The 11,510-nt window shown below is 35.1% G+C and overlaps 1 protein-coding gene across 2 annotated transcripts; it reads right to left on the bottom strand.

Annotated features, from left to right (window-relative positions):
- Nucleotides 1-251: 251 nt before the first annotated feature.
- On the bottom strand, nt 252-7,743 carry LOC149059899 (uncharacterized). 2 transcript variants are annotated; one of them, XR_016190211.1, is made up of 2 exons: nt 864-7,743; nt 252-801 (listed from the first exon to the last, which is right to left on the bottom strand). XR_016190211.1 is itself a non-coding variant. In XM_089219227.1 (2 exons), the coding sequence occupies exon 2, from the start codon at nt 6,771-6,773 to the stop codon at nt 1,593-1,595; it is 5,181 nt and encodes a 1,726-aa protein (XP_089075353.1). In that variant the 5' UTR covers nt 6,774-7,554; nt 7,617-7,741; the 3' UTR covers nt 252-1,592. The 2 variants fall into 2 exon arrangements, 1 of the variants encoding a protein (XP_089075353.1); XM_089219227.1 differs by having other exon boundaries at nt 252-7,554; nt 7,617-7,741.
- Nucleotides 7,744-11,510: the final 3,767 nt, after the last annotated feature.

Consider the following 11,510-nt stretch of genomic DNA (forward strand, 5'->3'; position numbering starts at 1 on the left):
TTATTTATTTCTTAGTTTTAATATTAGGTAATTCATCATAAAAGAACCTCTAAAATGTCTGGTATTTTTTCAATTTTTTATTAGGTACCTGTTATCAGGTTAAATTATTCCTTTCAAAATTTTCTTTGGTGAACTCATTACATACTGTGGGCGCGGCAAGTGCCTAAATACAAATAATAGGCTGGCTTGTTCGCCTTAAATGAAAATAAATAAATGAGCCTTATAATAATAAAATGTAATAAAAACAATGATTTATAGAAAAATGATAATAAATATAATAATAATAATTTATGCAATAAGAAATATTTGTGCAATAACAATAATAATAAGTATAATAACAATAATTCGAGTAATAACAATAATAATACTGGCCTTATAGCGGCACAATGACTACAATAAAATAATGCAATAAAAATATTACAAGAAAAATATGTGGCCCATACGGCACACAATAAATAATTAATAGGAACACTATTTTTATAAGTATAATAATAATAAATAGCCTTTGCGGCTAGGCCCGTCGGCCTTAAACAATGAAAAAACAAACAAATATGGTCGACCAATACTTACATGTGATTGTGATTGATGGCGGATTTAATCCCAACGCGACCGTACCAGAACTGTAATGACCTGCCTAAGACGGCACACAGCAGTATTATAAAGTAACGATCACAGTCCAGTACGTGCGACCACCAAGCCACAATCACCAACGAAGACAAAATACAAATTGCTGTGCTCTGCAGACCAAGAACGATCACACAATTGACAAAACAACGTTATTCACAGGCGACCGCTGGCAAGCTAAAAAACAAAGAAAGGTTTAGACGTTGGACAATATTAAATTGCCTCGAACGATACTTTACCAGACGGCCGATTCACAAAAACGAAGAGGTGACAAAAACGTGTTTTTCAAAAGAACAAATGGCTGCAGACACAGGAACATAAACGAATTGATGTGTACACTACGAGAAAGAAAAAAAAACAGTGCGAGACGGTGCCGACGACATTCACCACGAAAGCTATACCGCTGGACACCACAAAATGAAGATAAGTGCCTCAGTGCCACCACACCACACTGAACAAACACACGAACTTAATAAAACTTGTGGCACTGAGAGCACGACTTTAATTTTTACTAAAAACATAACCGAAAAATCAAAAATGTTAACACACAACGAACATTTCCGTGCCATGATAACAGCGCGATTACGTAACCGGTCTGTCGCACACGGAGGCTTTGTTGCCGCCGCCGACAATGACCGCGGCTACGTAACGCACCGATACGCAACGCAATGCATCGCGCGAAAATACTAAAACGAAAACAACAACGAATGCAACACCATGACATATAAACGCGAACATTCTCCCCGCCTTGAAAGGACGCAGGAGTTTCAATTCAACACAAATTAAATATGATATAGTATAACATGAACATTCGATTAGCTAACAATATAAATAGATTATAAACATTTAAAAAAGAAAACAAAAAAAATAAATAAATAATAGCAATCCAAAAAAAAAAGAATATAATAACAAATAAATAATGGTAATCCAAAAAAGAATATGATAACAAATAAATGAATTCAATGAAATTAAGAAGAAATGGGGTCTTCGGAATCTGCAATGTCGACAGTACTGGGTAAGAGTGCAAGTTTGACGACAGGTCTCTTCATTTCAGCACCAGCACTCTGTTTGATGGTCACAACTCGAATGATTCCGTCTGCCCCGGGGTGCACGGCACTGATTCTGACTAACTTCCACTGTAGAATGGGGACATTGTCTTCCTTAAGTATTGCCAGATCACCGACTTGAATAGCTCTGCTTGGAGAAGTCCACCTACCGCGTTTTTGCATCTGTGGTAGATATTCCATGCTCCAACGGGTCCAGAATCTTTGTAGCTGTGCTTGCATTAATTGAAATCTACGCAATCTGTTCATAGGAACGGCCGATAAATCCGGCTCTTGTGGCAACATGAGATTCCCTCCAATAATGAAATGACTTGGAGTAAGGGCCTTATATTCACTGGGGTCATCAGACAACGATGTCATAGGACGTGAATTTAAAACAGCTTCGATCTTACACAACAAAGTATTCAGCTCTTCCGCAGTAAGTAGTGCACCCTTTGTGATCTTTAGCATAAGCCGTTTGGCGGACTTTACAGCTGCCTCCCAGAGGCCGCCAAAATGGGGTGCAGAAGGAGGAATAAAATGCCACTGTATTCCCTGGTTAGCCATCAGATCCGTGACTCGCTGGTTTTTGCTACTTTGTGAGAAGTACTGTTTCAACACCTTGTGAGCTCCTACAAAATTTGTAGCATTGTCACTATACAAATGCGAGCACATTCCCCTCCTGGACATGAACCTTGATAGAGCAGCAATAAATGCATCGGCTGTCAGGTCAGTAACTAGCTCCAGGTGCACCGCTCTGGTAACAAAGCATACAAAGACGGCGATGTAACATTTAATAGCAGTGACTCGTCTAATACCACTCCTAATTAAAACTGGTCCGCAGAAGTCTACTCCAGTGCGATTAAAAGCTCTTTCAATTGTCACACGCTCCTTTGGTAACGGAGCCATTGGTGGGGCTGAAAATCTAGGATTTGCTCGAAAACATTGTACACATTGCTGGACAACCTTTCTGGCTACAATTCTGCCTCGAATAGCCCAATATTTTATAGATATATGAGCCAGTAAAGCTTGAGGGCCTACATGCATGAGGCGACAATGTTCGTAACGAAATATTAATTTAGTTATTGTGGCTCGGGAAGGAAGAACGATTGGATGCTTGCTGCTGCAATGCATATGCGCATTTGTAAGTCGACCACCAACCCTGATTAAGCCTTCGTCGTCAATGAACGGACTTAGCGAAGTCAATGCACTTTTGCGATGCACATTTTTTTTAGCCTTCAAGCACACCAATTCATCATGAAATGCAGAACTTTGAGCCTTGATTAACCAAAAACGTTCAGCTAGCAGTAACTCATTTAGTGTGATAGAATCAAAAACACGTCTCTCAGGGTGTTTTGATAGGGAATCCTTGCAATTGGAGACAAATCGGCGTACCAAAGCAGTGATTCTTATGAGCATAATCCAACTTGAATATTTATTCAAAATCCAGAAATTTTCTTCTGCTATGGCCGACAATACCATATTGATAGGCCGAATTTCTGGTAATTCTGATGGTAAGGTAGGATTTTTGGGCCAACTTTGTTTATCTTTACTCAACCATTTTGGACCGTGCCACCAAATGTAACAAGTGCTTACTGAGTCTGCATCTACACCTCTGGAGATTAGGTCTGCAGGATTTTCAGAAGTCGGGGTATGATGCCATTGTGATGCATGCGTTAGATCATTTATTCGAGCAATGCGATTGGCAACGTAGACTTGAAAGAGAGATAAACTATTGATCCATGCAAGGACGATAGTTGAGTCCGTCCATAAATAAGTATTATTTGACGTCACGGTAATATTTGATTTTTTGAGTTCGTCCTTAACCTCAGTAATTAATTCAGCCAATAGTAAAGCACCACATAATTCAAGGCGTGGAATGGTAGTGGCCTTGATTGGTGCAACTCGAGATCTGGATGTATATAAATTTACAACAAAAACATTGTCGCTGGTCTCTGAACGGATATAGACACAAGCACCAAATGCATTCTGTGAGGCATCACAGAAGCCATGAAGTGTATATCTGGTAGAACAATGTGCTAGTGCTAATCTTGGTATGATCAATTTATCAAGGTTACCCAAACTCGAATAAAACTTGATCCACTTTGAATATAATTCTCCAGGCAATGGTTCATCCCAATCCATTTTAAAACTCCACACTTGTTGCATAAAAATTTTGCCTTTGATTAGCACACAAGAAATGAAGCCGATAGGATCATACACACTATTTATATTTGATAAAAGACTGCGCTTGGTAATGAACTGAGGTGGCGTCCATTTCTTCATTAAAAACCGAAAACTGTCAATAGATGGCTGCCACAACAGTCCCAAGGCACTCACTACATCGTCCTCACTTAATTTGACCATCAAGTTTGGATCATCCTGCGCATGAGGCAGGCGATTGAGGAGATCTTTAGAACTTGAGCACCATTTTCGTAGAGGAAAACCAGCAGAGCCCAAAATGGATTGAAGCTGTTCATATATTGAAAAACAATCCTGATCAGAGTCACCTCCACTAATGAGGTCATCTACATAAAAATCATTACAAATAGTTTGACCAATTGCAGTATCACGATGTTCATAACCAAGTTGGAATAGGCAACGTGTTGCCAAAAAGGAAGCAGACTTTGTACCGTAGGTCACAGTTTTTAAGTTGAAATGTTTCAAAGATTCATCAGGATGCGAGCGATAAACTATTCGTTGTAGATAACAGTCTCCTTCATCCACTAACACTTGGCGATACATCTTTGCCACATCAGCAGTTAGTGCAATACGGTTTAAGCGGAAACGCAATAAAATATTATAGATATCAGGTTGGATCTTTGGTCCTCTCAGCATAATATCATTTAATGAAAGTCCAGAAGTTGATTCCGCAGACCCATCAAAAACTACACGAAGTTTTGTTGTTGAACTGTCTGATTTGAAGACCGCGTGATGTGGTAAATAATACATAGGCTTGTCACTGGCGGATGTTGTTAATTCCATGTGACCTAACGCTATGTACTCTTGAATGAATTCATCATACTGCTTAGCTAATGAGTTGTCTCTGGCAAGTCTTCTTTCTAAATTGAAAAACCTTTTTTCGGCCATAGTGAGGGAATTGCCAAGTACATCAGGATTTTGAGATAGTGGTAACCGCACGATAAAGCGACCATTTGGACTGCGACAAAAATTCTCTTTGAAATGCTCCTCGGCCCTGAGTTCCTCCATAGTACGTTGATTACTTTTTGATATAAAAAAAGACAAAGCAGAATCGTGATTTACCATCAAGGCAGATGACTTGTTACAGTTTGATGTCTCCAGAACCTTGCCAGTAACTATCCAACCAAATTTCGTATGGTGGAGAGCAGCATGTTTATTCAGTGCGACCTTCGTTCCAGAAAAAATTTCAAAAAATAGGTCAGCACCTAGTAATAAGTCAATTGGTCCTGGTAGATGAAATTGTGGATCAGCTAAGAGATTTTGCAAGTTATTAGGAATTTTCAAATTTTCACGGATAACTAAATGGGATGGAAGTGAGTTGACAATGATTGGCAATGAATGCAACGTAATTTTTGTAGTATAATCACCGAAACGTGAACACACAGTAGTATCTTCAAGTTGTTTGGATGAAGATGACATAGACGAAACACCAATAATATTGAGAGACTTCATTATTTCAGATAGTTTCAATTTTTTAGCAAAGGAATCCGTTATAAAATTTAATTGAGAGCCCGAATCCATAACGGCTCGACATGAATGCATAGTTCCGAATTTGTCACAAATGTTCACAATAGCAGTGGCTAGAAGTACATTTAAATTTGAAGAGTGTGTGTTGGCTACCCCAGTGCACATGGCAGTGGCAATGGGATGTGATGTTAGTTCATCATTGGTTTGAGAAATGCTTGGTCTTTCACTAGAAGGTTCTTCATGCAATTTTGAATTATGCCTTTTGTTGCATTTAGGACAATGCGAAAATTTACAATCTGCACTTTGATGACCATAATTTAAACAATTGAAGCAGAGCTTGGCATTTCGGACCACAGTTCTCTTCTCAGATAATGGCAATTTATCAAACGTATCACAATGATATATTCTATGTGCAGATGAACACAATGGACATTTGATAGTCTTTTGATCTGATGAGCGAGTAAACAACGATTTGTTATTGCCATGGTTATGATACGGAGGTTTAGCTTTGGAAATTTTATCTGATATATTGACTGAATTAGAGCATACTTCATATGCTGATACACGCTTAGACAAGAATAGTTCGATCTGCTCATAAGTCGGAAGCTCTTTGTTGTCTTGACGTAACTGCCACTCGCCAGCGGTGATTGAATCAAGTTGGCTACAAATTAAAGTCACCAGCCAGGCGTCCCAGTACTGCACCGGCTGACCAAGAGCTTTAAGAGCACGAACATGTGAAGCAATGTGGTGGTGCAATTTTCGTAAATCAGCTGCAGAAGGTGAAGTTATTTTGGGTGATTGCAGTAAGGCACGTATGTGTGTCTGAATGGTTAGACTTCTATTTTCAAATTGACGTACCAACTCATTGTAAGCAACCTGATAATTTTCAGCAGTGATCGTGAATGTTTTTATAATATCAGCTGCAGGTCCACACACACTGGTTTTTAAGTAATGGAGTCTTTGCACATCATTTAAAGTTACATTATTGTGAAAGAGTGCATTAAACGTATCAAAGAATGAAGGCCAGTCTTCAAGATTTCCATTAAAGGTCGGAGGCTGGATTGTTGGAAGTCTTAAAGAATCTCCAGTGGATGAATGAGATGAGTGTGAAGTGTTAACGATTTCAGCAGGTGTATTTTTGGCAATAAGATCTTCCATGGTAGCCTTCAATGTTAAGCATTCATCTTCAAACTTCAATCGCTCCCTTTCTTCATCATGTCCTTGATCTAAATCAGCAATAGACTGTTGAGCTTCATTAAATAAATCAATACATTCATTTAATTTAGTTAATCTTATTTGCAATTGTCTACTGGAATGAATTGCTGGATTGAAGTTTTTGACATATTCATTTATAACTTGGATAGTGGATTTAGTCGAGACTCGATGCTTGATCAATTTGCGCATTTCCTTGGAAGGCCCAGCCTCAGGAGTCGACATGGTGCAGTTGAGTTTGTGATTGATCTGTTGAACTTGAATGTGATGTGTTCGACAATTAAGGAGAATACAAAATCAAAATAACAAAAAATATGAATATAAGTACAAATCACGTCGAGGTCACCAAATGTGGGCGCGGCAAGTGCCTAAATACAAATAATAGGCTGGCTTGTTCGCCTTAAATGAAAATAAATAAATGAGCCTTATAATAATAAAATGTAATAAAAACAATGATTTATAGAAAAATGATAATAAATATAATAATAATAATTTATGCAATAAGAAATATTTGTGCAATAACAATAATAATAAGTATAATAACAATAATTCGAGTAATAACAATAATAATACTGGCCTTATAGCGGCACAATGACTACAATAAAATAATGCAATAAAAATATTACAAGAAAAATATGTGGCCCATACGGCACACAATAAATAATTAATAGGAACACTATTTTTATAAGTATAATAATAATAAATAGCCTTTGCGGCTAGGCCCGTCGGCCTTAAACAATGAAAAAACAAACAAATATGGTCGACCAATACTTACATGTGATTGTGATTGATGGCGGATTTAATCCCAACGCGACCGTACCAGAACTGTAATGACCTGCCTAAGACGGCACACAGCAGTATTATAAAGTAACGATCACAGTCCAGTACGTGCGACCACCAAGCCACAATCACCAACGAAGACAAAATACAAATTGCTGTGCTCTGCAGACCAAGAACGATCACACAATTGACAAAACAACGTTATTCACAGGCGACCGCTGGCAAGCTAAAAAACAAAGAAAGGTTTAGACGTTGGACAATATTAAATTGCCTCGAACGATACTTTACCAGACGGCCGATTCACAAAAACGAAGAGGTGACAAAAACGTGTTTTTCAAAAGAACAAATGGCTGCAGACACAGGAACATAAACGAATTGATGTGTACACTACGAGAAAGAAAAAAAAACAGTGCGAGACGGTGCCGACGACATTCACCACGAAAGCTATACCGCTGGACACCACAAAATGAAGATAAGTGCCTCAGTGCCACCACACCACACTGAACAAACACACGAACTTAATAAAACTTGTGGCACTGAGAGCACGACTTTAATTTTTACTAAAAACATAACCGAAAAATCAAAAATGTTAACACACAACGAACATTTCCGTGCCATGATAACAGCGCGATTACGTAACCGGTCTGTCGCACACGGAGGCTTTGTTGCCGCCGCCGACAATGACCGCGGCTACGTAACGCACCGATACGCAACGCAATGCATCGCGCGAAAATACTAAAACGAAAACAACAACGAATGCAACACCATGACATATAAACGCGAACACATACAATATTCAAAACCTTGATGTAGATCAATTCATTTTTCCGATCCTATACTAAACAAATTAACAACAGCAAGTTTTTCATATTGCTTCCAGCTCTTTCTTTATTAGTCATAAAATATAATTTTTTTAATACATGGTTTAAGTTTTGAACAGGATTTTTAAAATATTTTTTCAAAACACCTTGTTTTAGAAAATCACTTTCAGTCTGATTTTTCCAAATGTTTGCAATCATTTAAGTATATTTGTCCACTTTCATTGTCTTAACTATTCTTGTATTTTATTACTATTTTTATAGGTATATTGGTTCAGATACAATTAATATTTCCTTATAAATTTTAAAATCTTCATGTGTATATTTTTCAGGTGGTGTGTAAAACTATAAACTGTGTATTATTGTAATCTAAATAAATCTTCTATACCTACCTTTATATGTATTTCTGTTCAAAATAACTATATTATTATCATTAAATTTCAATAAATTGTTTTAATTATGTAATTATCATAACTTATTGTCATAGGCTCAACTAGGGGGGGGGGCTTGGGTGGGCTTAGCCTACCTAGTTTTGTCTGTAGCCCACCCAGTTTTATATGTTATAAATTCTAGGGGTGTAGTGTAATGGGGCAAAGCCCCTACGGGTTTGCTGATAACAATTTAGCCTACCCAGAAATAGAGCTCTAGTTGCGCCTATGCTTATTGTTACAATATATTTCGAAATGGTCAGCTTTAACTCTGGTAGGTAGAACATAGATATTTTGATGTATTAGAACCTAATAACTATATGATGTTTTTATTGGAGATCCAATTGTTTTTTCAGTAGATTTACCTGTTAGAGAAGATATAACTGGTGTTTGGAAAGTAATTTCTATACTTTATAAACGTAATAAATTTTGTCGTTTCATAATGTAAGGTACTAACATTCAGGCACAGATCAAGCCTACATTAATAGGACAAACAAATTATAAATATCTAAATATATTTACTATTTACCTACTAGTATATTAGAGTATATATAGATATAAATATAAATATGCCCGTAAATATGCAATAATTGCTTATTGGTTATAATGAATACTTTTCATCTTGAATGTCTAAATTGAATTATTTACATTTTAAAATTATTCTTCTATTATCCTTAAATACCTGTTTGAAATTTTATAATTTCACATTGTTCTATCAGTCGTCAGTCACCACAATTTTAATATAATGCAGGTAGCAATGAAGAGATAACCAATAATTAGTAAATATCAGTCGGTCATAATAGTATTATCAACAATTTATAAATGTGTGTTATTAAAATAAAATACGAAGATTTGTGACTGTTTAATATAACAATACATTTACATAGGGTAATTAAAAATATCAAATTAGAATATTACATTATGAGATACAGCCAAAAGGGAGGGGGGAGGAGCGGTCGCCCATACCGCCCCCACTAGATTCGTGCCTGATAACATCTTTAATATCTTCATTGTTTTTATTAACAGGAGATTGACTTTTATTAAAGCGGTTACAATATTTTTTAATTTATTTGTTACAGGTAAAAATAACTATTTCTCCTCGATTTATATAATTCGTTAAAGCATTATTTTTATATATTTCTTGCATTTTATTTTTTAAGTTGAAATCATTCAACTATTTCATTAATTTTTATTTCGTTTTTTCTTTAATCGTGATATTACCACCTATTTTGTATTTTTTTCTAATTTAATTAACTTAGGTTCTATACTTTAAGCTTCCATGTTGCTAAGTTTTTTAATGTCTAATAAAACTATTTCATATTCTGTTGGAGTTTCAAAGACAAAAAATGAAAAAACATCATACATCTTATATAAATGAGGACATCAAATTTTCAACTTGAACAAAACAAAGAAAACAGTTATAACTTATAAACTAATGAAAAAAACAAATTATAAATTTTTAATGAATTAAAAAGCAATGCTATATACATTAAATGAATTGCATTGATAAAAAAAACTTTTACAATATAAATGCTGAATGATTATTATTTATGATGATATTAATATTTTAGGTAACAGTTCAATATTCCACCTACACACTGATTTACGGTCCAATACGGCAATATGTGACCTACGTTATAAATGTAAAATACAAATTTTAACTAATCTTTTTTTTATTACACTTCTCAGAGTCGTCAATAACTGATTTGTTTATGTCCGTATTGTTATGAAACGTCTTTTCCATATCAATCAAAAATTTATCAAAATTAGTTTGTGGATTTTGACACGATCTCCAACATTCTTTTTGAAGTTGTCTTTCAAGTAATAGAGACATCCCGTTTTTTTAAATATTATATTTGGATTTTATGATTCTCAATTAGCCTTCAATTTGTTGAGTGTGAGCTCCAGTTTCCGGGTCAATAAAATATTCAGAATGGTTTGATAAATATATTCATGATGATTTAATGTTGAATACGCTCTCCATTGGTCACTATAAATTTTCATTCCAGAATTTACCTCACTTTAAATTATTTGTAAAAGAATTTCTCAGTCCCGTTTTTCTACGATCAATAATCGCCTAACCGTTCTAATAATAAGTCTGGCGGTCTGGCCGTTTCCAAAAAATTCCAAATACACATAGGCCTCCTGCCTACTACACAATTCCCATAAATTTTATTTGTATGTACTTGTACTATTTCATTTTCGTCAGAATCTTCGTTGCCAAAATTAATTATTTGACTTAATGGCTAATAATCCCAACATTGTAATCGATCACGGTTAAACTTTATTTTTCCTTAAAAAAGAGTCGTCAATTTGGACACTACAACCACTTGAAAAACACTTTACTGGAATATCTCTATAAAGATTATACCAATCAAAAGCAATTTTGCTTCTTCCAGTTAAATTTACAGCTTGATTTACTGGAACTATATTAACCCAGAACTAAATTATTTCCAATAGTTCACATAATGAAAGCTGACTGTTACAACGGCCTTTAAGATTAATTACTTATTAATACTTAATTATTATAAAGCTAATATCTTTTCATAACTATTCTTGAATAATAAGTTATCTCAACCTAAGTTGTATGAAAACTGAATCAAATGGTCATCATTGAGGATTTACTATTATTATTATTATTTTAAAACGTGTAGGTCATTAAATTATTCATATTTTCTACAAACTAATGTTAACAATCTCATGATAAATTAAAATTATTCATTCTACTTGAGTACAAATATCTATCTTATCAGAAAAAATTTTAAATTTTGACCATATTAAAAATAATGACTTGTCCTTAGATGAATGTCATTGATAACAAAAACTGTTTTACAGTTAATGCTGAATAATTATTATTCACGATGATATTAATATTAAATAATTTTTAATCCATAAATATAAAAACATTTTAATTTATTTATTGAATAACACACATC

Source organism: Diuraphis noxia, unplaced genomic scaffold, assembly GCF_037042655.1.
Source record: "Diuraphis noxia isolate RWA-SAM2 unplaced genomic scaffold, SU_Dnox_SAM2 contig0001, whole genome shotgun sequence".
Lineage (NCBI taxonomy): Eukaryota > Metazoa > Arthropoda > Insecta > Hemiptera > Aphididae > Diuraphis > Diuraphis noxia.

Coding starts and splice junctions, on each gene's coding strand:
- LOC149059899 (XM_089219227.1), bottom strand. CDS start 6,773: ATGTCGACTCCTGAGGCTGGGCCTTCCAAGGAAATGCGCAAATTGATC.